The 16,658-nt window shown below is 35.5% G+C and overlaps 1 protein-coding gene across 1 annotated transcript; it reads right to left on the bottom strand.

Moving 5' to 3' along the window:
• Positions 1-489: 489 nt before the first annotated feature.
• Positions 490-11,738, bottom strand: LOC148843337 (APO protein 2, chloroplastic-like). The gene is made up of 4 exons (XM_088960016.1): positions 11,497-11,738; positions 11,125-11,294; positions 2,082-2,440; positions 490-1,657 (listed from the first exon to the last, which is right to left on the bottom strand). The coding sequence occupies exons 2-4, from the start codon at positions 11,290-11,292 to the stop codon at positions 826-828; spliced, it is 1,359 nt and encodes a 452-aa protein (XP_088816142.1). The 5' UTR covers positions 11,293-11,294; positions 11,497-11,738; the 3' UTR covers positions 490-825.
• Positions 11,739-16,658: the final 4,920 nt, after the last annotated feature.

The following is a 16,658-nucleotide window of genomic DNA, read 5'->3' on the forward strand; positions in this document are numbered from 1 at the left end:
TTAAGTTTTGATGGCAGTGCTATAGGTACCCCAGGTGATTGCAAGTATCGGAGGTGTGATTAGAGGGAGGGATGGGACTATCTGCTGGGTTTCAAGTGGCCCATTAGGAACAGGTGATTCTACAAAGACTGAAGTCGTGGCAGCTCTCACGGGGATTAGAATGCAAGAGAGTTGGGAATCTTAAGCTTAACAATTGAAAGTGATTCAGCAAACACAATTAAGCGGTTGCAAGGGAAGGCTGAAGGTCCTTGGAGATTGGCGCATTACATTTTTGAAGCAAGAGATATTCTAACATTTTTGCAAGTATAGTTTGAATTCCTAGGGTTCTGAATGTAATTGCTAACGGTTTAGCTTAAGCTGGGATTCATAGGGATTCTTTGTATAGCAATGGTAAGCTTCCTTTGTCACCTGCGTTTTCTTCTTTTCCTTTGTGGACATCTTCTCATGTAATCTGTTTTTTTAATGAAATCTCTGTTACTCTTGCTAGGAAAAAAAATTACCATATATTTGAATGGCAATCATTTTATTTCTATCAAATGACAAATACATTTCAAATTACAGTCATTTAAGCAAGCTGAAATTGGTATGTTCTTCAAAGGTATTCTAACATTTGGGCGCTTGTGACCAGTATAATTACTATGTTGGCCTCTCAAAATGAACTCCTGTGCAAAATGTTGGAATCAATCCGAAACACTGAAAATTTCTGGCTGGACCGATCTGAGGAGCCTAGCATTGGCGAGTGCAAAAGAAACGTGTGAACTTTGATCATTAGTAGTTCAATTTCTGGTTAGATACACTTGCCAGAGACCACTAGTCAATTTAGCTTCACACCACCATTTCAGCTTCCTTAACACTACTAGGGATACCAATATCCAACCTCATGGTCGGTTTATATTGTTCTGGTACAACTGCCCCACCCTGCACGCACATCTCCACCACTGCAGGAGCTTGGCCATAGAAGCTCCTAAGCTCTACTTGTAAAGGTGGGCCATTCACATCTGGTACATGCCAAACATACCTTGGTGGTATCAAGTCATCCAGCACAGCCGCTTGCCACCCATGCTGTCCATTCCTCTGTTGGTGCTTGTATGCCCCACAGTTTTGTGCCTTGTGCCCACTTGGACCCACATGCACCTCTGGACAGTAACCACACACCCTCACTGGATACTTCTTCATAAGCTTCAGGGCACCATCCCTCATCTTCTGCCATGTTTTAAGAGTTGCTTCAGAGAGCAAGGCAACCTCTTCAGAGGTAGATGGAGGAATTATTTCTAAATCAGGAATTTCAGTTAATATTGGTTTTGTATTGGTGTCTGGGATGGGATCTGGTAAATCATCTTCATCCGCATCAATGATCTCACTTTTCCCAACACGGATCACGGGCTTTCTTCTTCTTTTTGTGGGTAGATCATGCAGATCAAGTCCAGCTTGGACACAAAGCTCAACAATTGCTGGAACCCGTGGAATCGAGAACCTTTCCTCATGAGCAATCCGCTTTCCAAGACGGTCAAAAAGGTGGTATGCTTCAATTGGCAAAAGTACGTCTTCAACAGTTGCTTTTGTCCACTCATGAAGGCCCTTCCGGGCCCCAGCTTTCTGGCCCCTACATGACTTAAATGGGTGACCAACAGGTCCAACGTGGATTTCATTGCACCATCTGCAGAATGAAAGGCATAACCAAATAAGACTAAAGAACATTTGCACAATAAATAACCAGCTTAGAAGATATAACTTGGTGCAATAATACAAGACAATCAAGTTGAAGCCCCACTTAGAAATTAAGTATATATTGTAGAATATGCGATGATCTTTTAAACCTTTTCAGATGGTTACAGACATCCAACGTGAACAACATTTTGGATGAATAAATAACTTCCCAAGAACATTAAATACGGATCTTGTTTGCATGAACCATATCTTGGAGTGCATACTGTATTTACAATTTCACATATTGCAGTATGGAGCTCATACTTCCTTTTTCAGATCCCTTTTACATTCCCTCATGTACACATTCCATTTAAATGGATATTTCATGGTTGCCTTTCTTCCAAAAAAAGAAGAAAATTAAGACTGAAACTTACTTGCAAGCATGTACTGGTACCACCTTTATGAGTTTCTTTAGATTGTTGATCAATGTGATTCTCGCATTAAAGACTTCATATGCTACTGGTATAAGACGTCGAACCAGTAACCCATTTCGCGGAGGTGGAACTGGTCTCTTTGGTTGGCCTTTTCTGCTCTTCTGCCTTTCTCTGGCAGCTCTCCTAAGCTCAACTATAGGTATTGGAAAGGGCTTCTTCTCCTTCTTCGAGTAGTACCTAGGTAAATCCGCATTTTGAGGATAATTGTTTTTAATCACAAAAACATCTGAAGAAGGTCGACATGAAACTCGATGCAAAACTCTAAACACCAACGGAAGTTTAAGTTCATTGCCTGCGTACTGCAAAGAAAACATGAAGCTTCTTGAGAAAGGGTAAGTTGATATTGCATCACAACCCATGGATTATAATTGACTTGAAAATACCTTAAGCTGCATCAACTGAAGCAAAACATTGAGAAAAAAGAAAACGATAAATATGTTAAACAATCAGAAATTGTAAAACAGTACCTACCATGAAAAAATATGGTACTCATAGGGTAAATTATAGGGATGGTACAGACTTGCCAAACTGGTCCAGGAACAGAGCCCAGGTCTTATGCATCCCATCCTAAAAGATCCACATAGAAACATTGACCGATTGGATGAACTTGTTAAGCTCCTAAATGGAACAACTTCTTGGACTTTATGAAACTTTTCTAAGAATTGGAAAGAATGTAGTTTGGTTGAGGGTAATGAACCCACCACCATGTCTGATTATTCACAAGGAGATTGCATATGTAGGAGGACGTGAATTTACCATCGAGTCCTCTTCCTAGGACAAAAACAGGGGCTCAGCCCCTATGTTTTCTGCACTTTCTTTTCTTCCTTCTTTTCCTTCTAATGATTGCTGATTTTCTATGCTTTAATATGAATTTAAGAAGTTTACACTTTTTTATGAAACAAATATATAAAACAGTAATAAGACCAGTAATGCTGTATGGAGCAGACTGCAGAGTGTTGGGCAGTCAAAAAGCATTTCAAAAAAGAATGAGTGTGGTAGAAATGCATATGCTGAGATGAATAAGTGGAGAAACTAGAAAGGCATGATCAGAAATAAAGTCATTCAAAGGAACCTAGAAATAGCTCCAATAGGTGATAAAATAAGAGAAAGTAGATTAAGATGGTTTGGTACATCACTAGTATGAAGAATCGATCATAAGTTGAAGGGGCTAAAAGGACTAGGGCAGACCAAAAAAGACATGGGTTGTAGTAAGAAATGATTTAAGCGTTCATAAGTTAACAATGGATATGGCACTAAACAGAACAGAATGGAGAAACAGGATTCATGTAGCTAACCCCATATAGTCGGGGCAAGGCTTATGAAGATTATTGATAATTACTAGTGAAAGATGATTGGTGATTGCCATGAAACCTAGGAAATTACCCAAGGACTCAAGGTTTTTATTAAAAGAATGCATCAACAAGGTGACAAGGCGGCTCCCTGTCACCTAGCCTTGGTGGCTTGCTAACTATGAGAAGCAAGGAAAAGGCTTAAAAAAAGAATTTGGAAATGTAAAGTTTTGGGGTGGATACTTACTAAGAATGCCATTTTCTATACAAGTAACAAAATACTTATGGCACGTCTTAGGAATGCATATATTTTTTCCCTAATAAAGAAAGGCATTTATTGAAGAAGACATGAAATATAATATCAATACTTTAGTAGAGAGTGTGTATGTTTTATAAAATATACCTTCCAAGTTATGTTATACCAGTGTCAGGAATGAAATGGCACCAGATACTACATGGACATTTCCAAATATACTCTATAAAATTAAAACACTCCAAAATATGTAAAGTGGTATGTTTAGTGTTTAGAAAATCATACCATGAAATATGTATGTTTAGAAACTTTGGCAAGACAATAATTCTTGAAGTAGCTTCAAAAGTCAGATAACAATAATATGGGGATCTGAATAGAAACCTCTTGTAAGTTATAAGGTCCTCTCCCTTGATCCTCCAGCCCACCCCCCTCCCCTCCCTTGTTATCCCCTAGGCCTCTTGTTGAGTTTTGGGCTGATATCACTTGCTTTTTTATGTACATAGCATATTTAGGAAGTTACTGGGCCCAAAGGCACATTAGTTTATGTTTAAGTTAAGAATGTTTATTTAGATTTTACAAGTAGCTGACTTACTAAGGGCATACTTGTCATTGTATTCAGTTTTTATTTGTGAGTATGTAAGCTAATGAAAGGAGTGCCCAGACCTAATTTTGGCTTATCCCATTCTCTTCAATTTCTCTCCTATTTTCTTCTCTGCATAAACCTTCTCTTCTCTTTCTTTTCGTTTTTCTTACACAGGTTTTCTATCAAAACAAATTTTCTAAACTTTTCAACTTGGTATCAGAGCAAGTTTGCATTTTTTTTTTTGTGGATTTGCAATCCCTTGTAGCTGATCTAGGGTTTAAATCAGGAAGAACTAGAGAGAGGGGAAGAGTCGTGATTTAGTAGGACTCTTCAATTTTGACCTAGGAAGTGGCACTCTAGTTTTTTAGAGTTTCTTGAGGTTTTCTGAAGAGGGTGGTTCAAGTCCCAGGCTTTTTGGAGGCCTATAGAGGGAGCAGCAGCCTCCTCTCTTTCTTCTCCTGCTCCTACGGAAAAGGGAATCTTTGGAGGAAAGGGCTCATAGGGTATCAAGAAGGTGTTTGAGGTTTCTAAAGGAGATAAATCTCTTTCTTTTCATCTCAAATTGATTTCCTAATCTGTTCTGGAAGTTATGGAGAGTTGTGATGTAGAAAACAACTTTGCATGTGAAATGAGACCAGGGGGAGGAGGTGTTAGAGATGTTTTTGGGGCTAGGACCATCACTACAGTCAAGTTAGATGGTACAAATTACTTAGAATGGTCACAATGTGCAAAGATGGCTATTGGAGCTCGTGAGAAATTGGGGTATGTCGCCGGTGAAGAAAAGATGGCTATTCGACTGACACAAACCCATGTATGCCTCTTGTTTCCTCTAATGGTTTAGTTCCTATTGATACTACTACCCCTACTCCTAACACCGTTGCAGATGACCTAGATCTCCCTATTGCACTCCGAAAAGGGAAGGGGAAGTGTACTATTCATTGCATCTCACACAATCTTTCCTATAGTGGATTATCTCCATCCTACCAGGCCTTCCTTTCCTCCCTCGACTCGGTGTCTATACGTAGGAGTGTTAGTGAGGCTTTCTCCAAACCTAAGTGGGAAACAGCTATGCAGGAGGAAATGGAAGCATTGATTAAAAATTAGACATGGGAGATTGTGGATTTACCTAATGGCAAAGAGACAGTTGGATGTAGATGGGTATATACAGTGAAGTACAAGGCTGATGGAAGTATAAAAAGGTAGCAAGGCTAGTTGCAAAAAGGTACACACAAATTTATGGCATATATTACTTGGAGACTTTTGCACTAGTGGCAAAGATGAGCTCAATCCGAATTCTTTTACCACTAACAGTTACATACTCTTGGCCACTCTTCCAACTTGATGTGAAGAACTTTTTTTTTATGGGGACTTGCAAGAGGAGGTCTACATGGATCTTCCATCTGGCTTTTACAATAATGTAGATAAAGGAAAGGTATGTAGATTGAAGAAGTCTCTATATGGTTTAAAGCAATCATCCAGAGCTTGGTTTGACAGGTTTAGAAGTGCATTGGTTGTATTTGGCTATACTCAAACTCAATCTAATCATACTCTTTTTTGTGAAAAAGACGGGATCACTAGTGTCAGTTTTGATAGTGTATGTGGATGACATTGTAGTCACAGGAAGTGATCTGAGTGAGATTGATACCTTGAAGAAAAACCTGCACAAAGAGTTTGAGATTAAGGATCTTGAGGAGCTGAAGTACTTTCTGGGCATTGAAGTGGCAAGGTTCAATCATGGGATCTTCATCTCACAGAGGAAGTATGTTTTGAATCTACTATAGGAGACAAGAAAACTTGGGGCAAGGTTAGCTAATACACTTATTGATCAGAACCATAGAATAAATGGTTCAGAAGGTGAGCTAGTAAAGGATGTTAGAAGTATCAGAGATTAGTGGGCTGGTTGCTATACTTATGTATGACACGACCAAACATCTCTTATGCAATGAGTGTGGTGAGCCAATACATGCATGCCCCATGAGTTCAGCATTGGGAGGCCATTGATAGGATACTTTCCTATTTGAAGAGACACCTAGGTAGAAGCATATTGTTTGTTGACCATGGATAGTTGAAGTTAGAGGCATACACAGATGTTGATTGGGCAGGGTGCCTAGATGACAGGAGATCCACATAAAGGGTTTGCACTCTTGTTGGAGGTAATCTAGTTTCATGGAAGAGTAAGAAACAAATAGTTGTGGCAAAGCCAAGTGCAGAAGTTGAATACAAAGCCATGGCACATGGTGTTTCAGAGATCATCTGGGTCCATTCCTTGTTAGGGGAAATTGGAGTTGGGGCCAAAGAACCTATGATGCTATATTCTAACAATCAAGCAGCAATTAACATTGCCCACAACCCAGTTCAACATGATAGGACGAAGTATATAGAAATGGATACACTTTATAAGGGAAAGGGTGACATCCGGAGAAGTGTACTTACCATATGTTGCAGCTAACTTGCAACTTGCTGATGTTCTTACAAAATGTGTTGCAAGAAACAAGATGGAGCATGATCTACGCAAGTTGGGAATGTGTGACATCTATTCCCAACTTGAGGGGGAGTGTTGAGTTTTGGGCTAATATCACTTGTTTTTTATTTACATAGCATAGTTAGAGAGTTATTGGGCCCAAGGCCCATTAGTTTATGTTTAAGTCAAGAGTGTTTATTTAGATTTTACGAGTAGCCGACTTACTAAGGGCATACTTGTCATGGTATTCAATTTTTATTTGTGTATATAGCCTAATGAAAGGGGCGACCAGACCTAATTTTGTCTTCTCCCACTCTCTTCAATTTCTCTCTTTTTTCTTCTCTGCATAAACCTTCTCTTCTCTTTCTTTTCCTCTTTCTTACACAGGTTTTATATCAAAACAGATCTTCTAAACTTTTCTACTCTTCCCACTGATTTCATCCTGAAATTCAATGAAGTTTAAGTTACTCTAAGGAAGTTTTGGTTGGAATTGGAGGTATTATCTTGAGAGCTGATCGTTTTCTGATCTGGGCTAATAGTGGTCAAGTCACTGCTAGGGATGCCTCTGAAGCTGAAGTAGAAGCTTTCTTGAGGGTCTAAGATTTTCTAAGTGTTTGATCTCTGGGATTGAGAATAGTTATCTGTTGGGAAACAAAGTTGGAGACAGGCCTTTGGAGGATGGCTCACTTCCTGAATGAGATTCACTATCTTTCCTCTTTTCTTGGCTGCTGTTATAGATGGATTCCAAGATCTTTGAATCAAGTAGCTGACTTCTTAGCAAATTCTCATAGGGAGAGGAATTTTTTGTATGGTGCTAATAGCCTAAATTTGTCTTGAATGGGCTTTTTGCTTTTTTGTATCAAAGCCCTTTTTTATAGTAAAAAGAAAATTTTCATTAAAGAAGAAAAAAAGGTACAAGCTAATTAGGTGTCAAGACAACACCTACACAAATCAAAAAAACAAAAATGCCGACACAAGATAAACCATCTGAGATACAAATTAGCAACCAAGATTTCCCCAAGCCTGACCCCAAGACTGTCTTAATTTGACTTGTAAAAAATCTATCAACACCATGACCCAATCCGAAACAAATGACCAACAACCACCACCATCCTAACCAAGCTCCAGACCTTGCCTTCAGACACTTTTCTAATCCTTTCCTTATAATCCAGCAAATAGTGAAAGGTATGCAGTTCCAGATCAGCTTGGTCTTCTTGCTGCCACTGATTTCTGACCATGATGAGAAGTTCTCCGGAGGACTCCATGAATTGAGGTCCTCTTACATCAAGAACTGCTGTAAACTATTCTCAACATATTCTGCACCGGACCTTTTCTCCTTCTCTCGAACCCCACACATTTCAAGACATCACTTTCATTTTCAGTTTCAGACTCCCCCTTCTTCTCCCACCTTCACTCTTCCACCAACTTCCTCAACTAGGTCTTCTCCCCGCCCTTCCCCTTCTCCAATAGCTTTCTTTTTATTATACTCTTCTCTCCTATTCCTTTCAAATTGCTCTATTGCTTTTCTAACCACACTTTCCCTGCCCAGGAGAAATAACCCAAGAGATTTCCCCACCGCCACCTGTCTCTCCACAAGTTGTTCAATACCCATGTTGCCCCCATTACTACTCTCCCTTCCCAAACCTTCCTCTCCCTCAAGACCTTCTGATTCCTCTTCCACCCCCCCCCCCATTAAAGCCTCCATCTCCTCCAACTCCTTCTGAACTTCCACTTCTCTTTTAATACCCATGTTGCCCCCATTACATTACCTTTTAGCTCAAAAAATAAAAAGAAAGCAAAATAAATGCATCTATAAGCTGAAGGAAAGGAATGTCTGTGGCTAAAGTGAAGAAATTGTTTCCAATTTATAATAGAGGACAAGCATCACCTCTACCCATGAGGCACAGAAGAACACAAAGAGCCCTTCGGAAGGAGGCGAGCCATTAACTGAGTGTATTAAGGACAAGAAACCAGTAAAAAGGACTACGATGGAGAGGTCTGCTTCCACTACAGTTTACTTCTCTCCATCCTTCCATGTAGTAACCCTTCATGGATAGAAAAATTGCCAGAGTATTTAATGCAAGACAGAGAATAGAAAATAATCTTCTTCCTGTGTGAGGCACTCCAGGAAGCTGTTGTAACATTTTCTTTTCTCATCAATAAGATTCATTACCTTACCTTTTCGGGAAAAAAAAGCTTCCTTTCTATTTCCCTTCTTTTGAACTGTTTTATTTCTCGCGGTCCTTGACTTTGGAAATACCATTTTTGTCCCCCAAATCCATTGTCTTGATGAAGTCAACCAACTCACACTTACTAACTGACATCATGGCCTGCCAAATCATTTCAAAGATCCAATCTACAGGCTCAAAGAGAGCTTGACTGAAATTGTCTATCCAGCCCAAAGTGCACTTTCACAAACCCTCATACCAAATGCAGACTCATTACCACAGCTCATTTTCCCAACCTGCTCATATCCAACATTGTCCATGTAAGCTCACCAGCCATCTCCATTTCCACTATGAATTGAGGAGAAGCACCTAGCATCAAGCCAATATATCTAAGCTAAGAAAAGCCCACAACACACTGGTTTAAAGGGTGATTCAAATTCTTCTGGTCGCCTTACCATAAAAACTAACAAGTTTTTCTTTCTCTGTTGTCTTAGCAGCTTTGTCAGAGGAGCATGAGTGCAGGACCAGATTCCCTAAAGAGAAAGAAACCAAAACAAAGATAAATCCATCCAGTACTGGGACCTTCCTAGCAAAGATTGGGAGAAAAACCTTGACATGGATGAAAATACAGAAGTGGCAGGAAAAATTGGATTTGTTCACAATCATAAGAGTTAGCACTGGAAATCTGTTGAAAGCAAAGTCAGTTCCAAGAATCCATACACTAGAAATCTAGAATTTGGTCATTGGTGGAGCTTTAGCCCTGCAGCTGGATCTCAAGGAAGCAAATGGTCTTGAAAGTAGGAAGGTGATTTTGGCAAAAGATGATATAATCCTCAATTTGTCCCCAAAGTTTCAAAGCAGTCAAATGCAAGCCTACATGAGTCAGATGCTCATGCTTTTCCTTCTTTCTCTCTTTAAGAAACATTTGGCCATTTGTGTTTGCAGATCTTGTAATTCTGCAACCTACAATGCAGTATTTTAAAAGGAGGACCTCAAGCATGCTTGTCTTACAGAGAAGGCCAATTTCATGGGGTGCACCTCACCTTGGTTCTTGCTATATATTGACAAAATTAACCTTGAATTTGATCTTGAATAGGTAGTCTGTATATTATAGGCTTGTGCCTACAATGTTTAGAGTTTAAACAGTTTAGCCTATGTAGGATTGAACAATACAAGGCTACAACCTTCGTCTTTCCATGACATTCCAACCAATTGAGTTAATAGGCTTTTCTGAAACACGTGATCTTCTTCAGAATTTAGATTTGTGTATTGTTATTATTATATTTTGATTTTTGTCCAAAGAACCTTACCTTGTTTAGGCACACCTTGCCTTGCAGCCTGTGCCTTAGGCTCTAGGAACACCATATTCTTTCTCTATGCATATCACTTATAACACACTAGATTGGCTGCAGTTGGCTAGTCCATTTGGGAGAATCTGAAATTTGATCAATTCATTCCTTTTCTAGTCTACTAAATGAGGGGAGAAGCCATAGGAAGAGGGAATAAAAGAGCAACAGAGTACAGTATATTTCTAAACAGTGGATAATGGTTTCATTTTATTTCATTATTGAGATAAGATTGGGTGACTGCCTTATTCTTTTTAGTGTAATTAAATAATATCCATCCAACAGTTACAAGTATTGTAGCTTCAAACTCTTACATTGATACCACCTATTGGATGGACAGTAACTAAAGAAATTACACTAATACGGTCCTAATAATTTGGCAAATTGATAGAATTTTAGATGTTTCAATTATGGAATTGGTCTTCCCTATGGAATTATTTTTGTTGACATAATTTCCATCCAATGGCCTGTGAAAAATGGAGTCAATGGAATGCAAAATGTTCCAACTCTGATTGCAGCATACTCATTTAAGTGGCATAGACTCTTCTTTTTTTCTATTTGATTCCTCTTGTTTTGATAAATTAGTAAAAGTTGAGCTGATATTTTCATTTTTTATCCAAAACTAAATTTCCAATATTTCTGCCTTTCTGTTGTTCATAAATCAGAAAATTGTAACTGAATCATTTCTTTCAGTTCAACTACAACTTAATCATATGCAAACATAAAATGATTAAGCACCCAACTATATCATGAACAAATGATGTTTTTATATAACAATTACTGGTCAGATTAACACTTGTTATTCTCTTTCTGTACATCTGCTTCAACTAAGCATCAAATTCGGTATACATGGACAGAAAAGAATCATGAAATGTCTACATACCGTGGACGAACCGATCGAACTAAGACCTGCGTACAGGTTCTCTTTTAAAGAAACTCCTTTTGGATGGTACGACACTCTGGATAACCCAAATCTTGGCAATGCCACCCCACTTTTATCATGCACGAAAGCCGCAATACCAGTTGGGTACTGAGAAAAAGCACAAAACATCCCTGAATCCAGAAACCCAATTGCTCAAAACCCATAATTCTCGCAAGAAAAATACTTCAAAGTTATTTGACAACCCAGAAACAGCCATAAACCCCACAACACTGCAACAATAACATTGACGGAAGAAGCGCACGAGATAGAAGCCAAACATCGTAAGAAAGAGAGAAAAGAAAAAGAGAATAATCTACAAGCAAGACTAATAACCTGGGTTTTGTATGCTGTTCGAGTTCAGTGCTTCAGTTTCTTTTACTCGAGCCCGAATGTAAAGCTACCATGTACACTCTACACTGTACAGCGTTATCCGGTGTAAGACTTCAAGCTGATTTTTTCGATGGATATCAGGAAATGTGCCAAGCTGAGGGAATCGCTTTGCCCCTAAAAACCGAGCCCATCTCCGGGAAAATCTATGATGCGGAAAAGATACGGTATGGGAAGAGTTTTGACCAATCAAAACCCACCCATCAATTTTGATAAATAACATCTGATTGGCTATTACGATTCCAGTTGATTGGTCATAGCCTGAGAACAAGACATCCAGTCACACATTGGGAAACCTTATGTTAAAATGGATATTCCCAATGTATGGCTGATGCTTTCAGGAGATCCCGACTTTATGAAAGTTGATGCTGTTTTTGTTGTCCAACAGAAACAAATTTTACACCTAATTCAGTTTTGTTTTGTATCTTTTTGTTTTGCACTCTTACTTGTACAAAATTTGCATGTATTTTTTGTCTCATTTGCACATATTGGTAGTTTGATACTGCAAATTTTACATCTGAAATAGTGATGTAAAATTTGCACCACCTTCCTCCTCCCTCAAATATCTCTTATATTAAGTGAAGACCACGTCATCTTGCTTGCTATCTTATTCCTAGACAGATACATATAGCCCTCCTCATAAGTCATACCTCCATTCTTTTACTATAACATGGGAAATAAATCATTTTGCTTCTTATTTTACTTCTCACAAATAAATAAGATAAAAATCTCAAACAAATTCAAACCAGAATTTACATTCAGCCTATTTGCACTCTCCAATTTAACTCTAATGCATTTCAAAACTTTTATTAGATTTTTTTTGGTAATTCAAAATTTTTATTGCATGTTACATCAAAATTTCAACCAATGAGATAAAAAATGTAACATGATCCGCTAACTTTTCATTGATTCTATTTCACAAGATGTATTTTAGAATTTCACGTGATATATATCTATATAAAACTGATACTTGATTATATAATGTTAATTTATATCTCTAGTCTTTGTTTGCATAATGCATAGCACGTGCCCTTATACTGACTGGTTTGTTTATATTTGAGTAATTAATGCTATAGCAATTTCCATAAAATACACCATAGTTTTTGCCGTAAAAACAATGTTGTATAGTTAATAATAAATATTTCAATCTGGCTTGAAAACACAAATATTTCAAATTGCTGCAATTTCTACTATACAATCCAAATTATTTTCATAATCAACTTATAAGGGATAATCAGCATTACATCTAAAGATGTTGCATAAGCACTATATATAATATAATTATAAATTCAGTCAAATAAATAATAAGAAGTGGAGACAAAAAAACAAACCTTTCTTAGATGACGTTTTCTAAAATAGAATCTTGAAACCAAGGATATTCTTTATAGCCCTCCCTAGAATGTATGAACCAGTCAGAAGAAATTTGATTATATTCTCAAGGCCACTTACTACTAATCACAATCCTTCTTATGTTGAAAAACTCTATTAGATTTTTTTTTTTTTAATTATCCCACTCACTTGCTTGGTTGAAGAACCATCTAATCTTGTTGGATTTTTGGTATAGCAGTTCTTTTTTGGAAAGTGGTTTTATATTTTTTTTCATCATGTGCTTAAATGTCATTGAATTTTGGGAATTTTCATTTTTGGAGAATGCGATTGACTTATGAAAAATATTGGGTAGATTAATTTTGGCCAAATTTTAGGAATTTTTTCTCATTAATTTTTTCCAAAATATTCAAAAAAATAAAATATTTTAAAATACTATAAAATATTAATAAAATAGTTATAATTTAGCACAAATAAAAAATCCAAATTTTGAAAAAAAAAAGTTATCACGGACTCACGGATAAAGGGTCCAAAATTTTCAAAATTTAAGACCTTGCTTTCCATTTGTTTCTGTAATTAGATAATTATCCTTGAAGATGGATTCCATTCCTTCCTTCTTTGCTGTTATTTGTTTATTTGTTTGTTTATCTAAGGCCATGACTCTACTTAGTGCCAATTATAACTCAGCATAGTTAGGGTTTGAATGCAGATAGTTGATTCAACCAAGTTAATAGTGGACCATTAGGTTGTTTAAAAGAGTGTCTCCTCAGCTTAAACGTAGAACAGCCCACAGCTTGATAGGAATTTTTTTTTTTTTTAACATTTCCAAAAGTGTAATAATAATGTGGGGAATGTTCCCACAGCTTGGCGGGAGTATTATTTATGTTACAAACACAAAGGGAGAGAGAGAGAGGTCTTTAAACTTAAAATTGACCAAGACCTCGAGTTGAGTAATGTTCATACTTTTCAACCCAACCCAATTTTTTTAGTTGGGTTTGGATTAACCTGACCCAAGTTGCACCTCCTAATGTCAGCCCTTACTTTTTAATCAATCATTTGGTGATTGGCCCAAAGCTTTGCCTAAACTTTTGTGCCAATTTGTAGAGTTCAGACAGTATACTCAGCATAGACATTCTCACTCTTCATCACTCTTTCCAGAATTCACAATTTGGAGAGTGAATGTGACTAGGGATTCTGTTAAACTAATTAAGTCTCAATTAATCCAAGCTACTTGCAATTGGTCCACTGAATGCTACTTTTCGATTTCTCTTGCATAAAGCATGTTTAGTATATATTGTGCTGTTGCATAAGTGTTACAGATCTGGTTCTCCATCACATAAGTTTTACATAGATGTTTTGACTTTATCAAACCAAAATCTTGTTTGGTTAGATTGATCACGTACAAACGGGGAGGGGTAACTAAACCGTAAAAGTTACTTTAATAAAGATCATTTGATTTTTTTCCTCTAGAGAGAATTTCCATTTTGTATATCATACATGGCCCCTAATGGCTAATGGTACTTAATTGAAGTGATGTATTATAAAAAACAATAAACCATTATACACTGTAAATGGTGCAAAACACTCCAATTCCCCTAATGGTGATGAATTGATGATAAATGACAATAAACCATTGTACATTTTAAATGGTGCAAAATACTCCAATCTCTCAATTTTTAATATATCAAGTATAAATACAACACTTGTGCTGCAACACCAAATGTCTGATATAGGGCGTATTGTATCGATATTCGTATTAGACAATCCTCGATACACTACAACTGGCATTGTATTGTGCGCATCGGTACACATAGAAACTGCACAATGCAGCTAGTGTGATTCAAACCATGGTTTAATTAATCAGATACTAAGCACTAAGCATCTAAACCACTAAGCCATCCATTAATTTGCAATAAAAAATGAAATAAACTAATTTTATTATTTTTATTTAAGATGCAATCAAAAGAAATGCCATATTAAAAATAAATATGTTCAAAGATTAATATTAAAAATTAATGTTTATAATTATAAATGAAATAAAAATGCTACTAATTTTATATTTATATCAAAGATTGATTTTCTATTCTCAATAAATTTATACAAATAAAAATATTAATAACAGAATAATTATTTTAGTACTTAAAATCCATACATTTGTACATATTTATTATTAATTGATATTTTAATTTACACTAGATAATGGCATATTTGTTATTTATAAAAATAAAAATTTCAAGCATAAATATTAAATCGTATCTATCAAATCCACTAATTTAAATTTATATCAAAAATAATTTCTCATTTTAGAAAAAAAATATTGAAATAAAAATGTTAATAATGGAATAATTATTTTATTAATTAAAAATTATGAATTTGCATATGATATCTATTTTAAAAATGTTAATATATAGATATGAAGTATTTTAAATTAAGATTATATATTTTAAAATTTTCAATTGATATTTTAATTTTCATTTTATAATAAAATATCTATTATTTAAAAAAATAAATATATTATTTATCAAACATTTCAAAATTTAATATTTAATTGACTTTGTTAATGTTGAAAAGTAAAAATAGTAAAATAGAAAATAATTGATATAGTAATTAAAATATAATAATCGAATATGTTTTGTGTCTTGGACTTAAATAGAATATAACATATTAATGGTTTATGCATGTGTTATTTTGTAAAGATCTATATATACGAGTCTTGGATTCTTAATTGATGGATTGTCAATATGATATCTATGCATCCCATTATATTAATTGTAATATATTTTTAATATATACTATTAAAATATACATTTTTTATGTATTCATATCTTATTTGTGGTTATTTTGACCTTAAAACTAATGTACGTGAAGTATTTATGAAATTTGTATATATTTTCCTAGCATATTCATGTATTTTCATATATTTCGTTCGTATCTATGCATTTCCAAAGCATATCCATATCCATATCCATATCCAAGTCTGATACAATACCCAATACTAATACTTTAATCCTTGTCCATAAGTGCCTTGCCCCACTATTTTCATGCAAAAAACCCCTTTTGACCTCAAATTGTAATTTTTAATATTTTTTATAAATAAAAAAATTAAAAATTGAATTAAAAATATATATTTAATTTACAATAATACATGTAACATATCTAAAACATATTTATACATTATTTATTGCTAAAATAAATATTTATACACATTTATATACATACATACACACATAAGCTGACATGGCATGGTCTGAACTGTTTGACCCAACCAATCAAACCGATGACCTATGACCCAGAGCAAAAAACGACTCAACCTCCAGATAGGTTTTTAAAACATTGTTTACAAGGATGATGTTTGGCATTCTAACACCATCTGCTAACTCTACAAAACATGCCAAATTTTTCAATACTTTTTTTCTTAAAAAGTGTTAAAATATTAATTAGTTTAACATGTTATATTTTTTTTACTTCATCTCAGTTTTGGAGAGCACAAATATTATATATATATATATATATATATATATATATATATATATATATATATATATATATATATATATATATAAATTTTCTCCTTTTTTTGAATTTTATATTTTTTATTCCATATCATTTTTAAAGAACCAATGAGACGCTCTCCTTCCTAATAAAAAATTATCTAAAATCTCTCTCTCTCTCTCTCTCTCTCTCTCTCTCTCTCTCTCTCTCCCATACATACCCAACAATCTCCTCTCCTAAAATTTATCCTAAACTACATCCCCTACATTTTCCTAAATCATCTCCAACTC

This window comes from Nelumbo lutea, chromosome 8 (genome assembly GCF_056320005.1).
Source record: "Nelumbo lutea isolate HS-2025 chromosome 8, American lotus-T2T, whole genome shotgun sequence".
NCBI classification, from domain to species: domain Eukaryota; kingdom Viridiplantae; phylum Streptophyta; class Magnoliopsida; order Proteales; family Nelumbonaceae; genus Nelumbo; species Nelumbo lutea.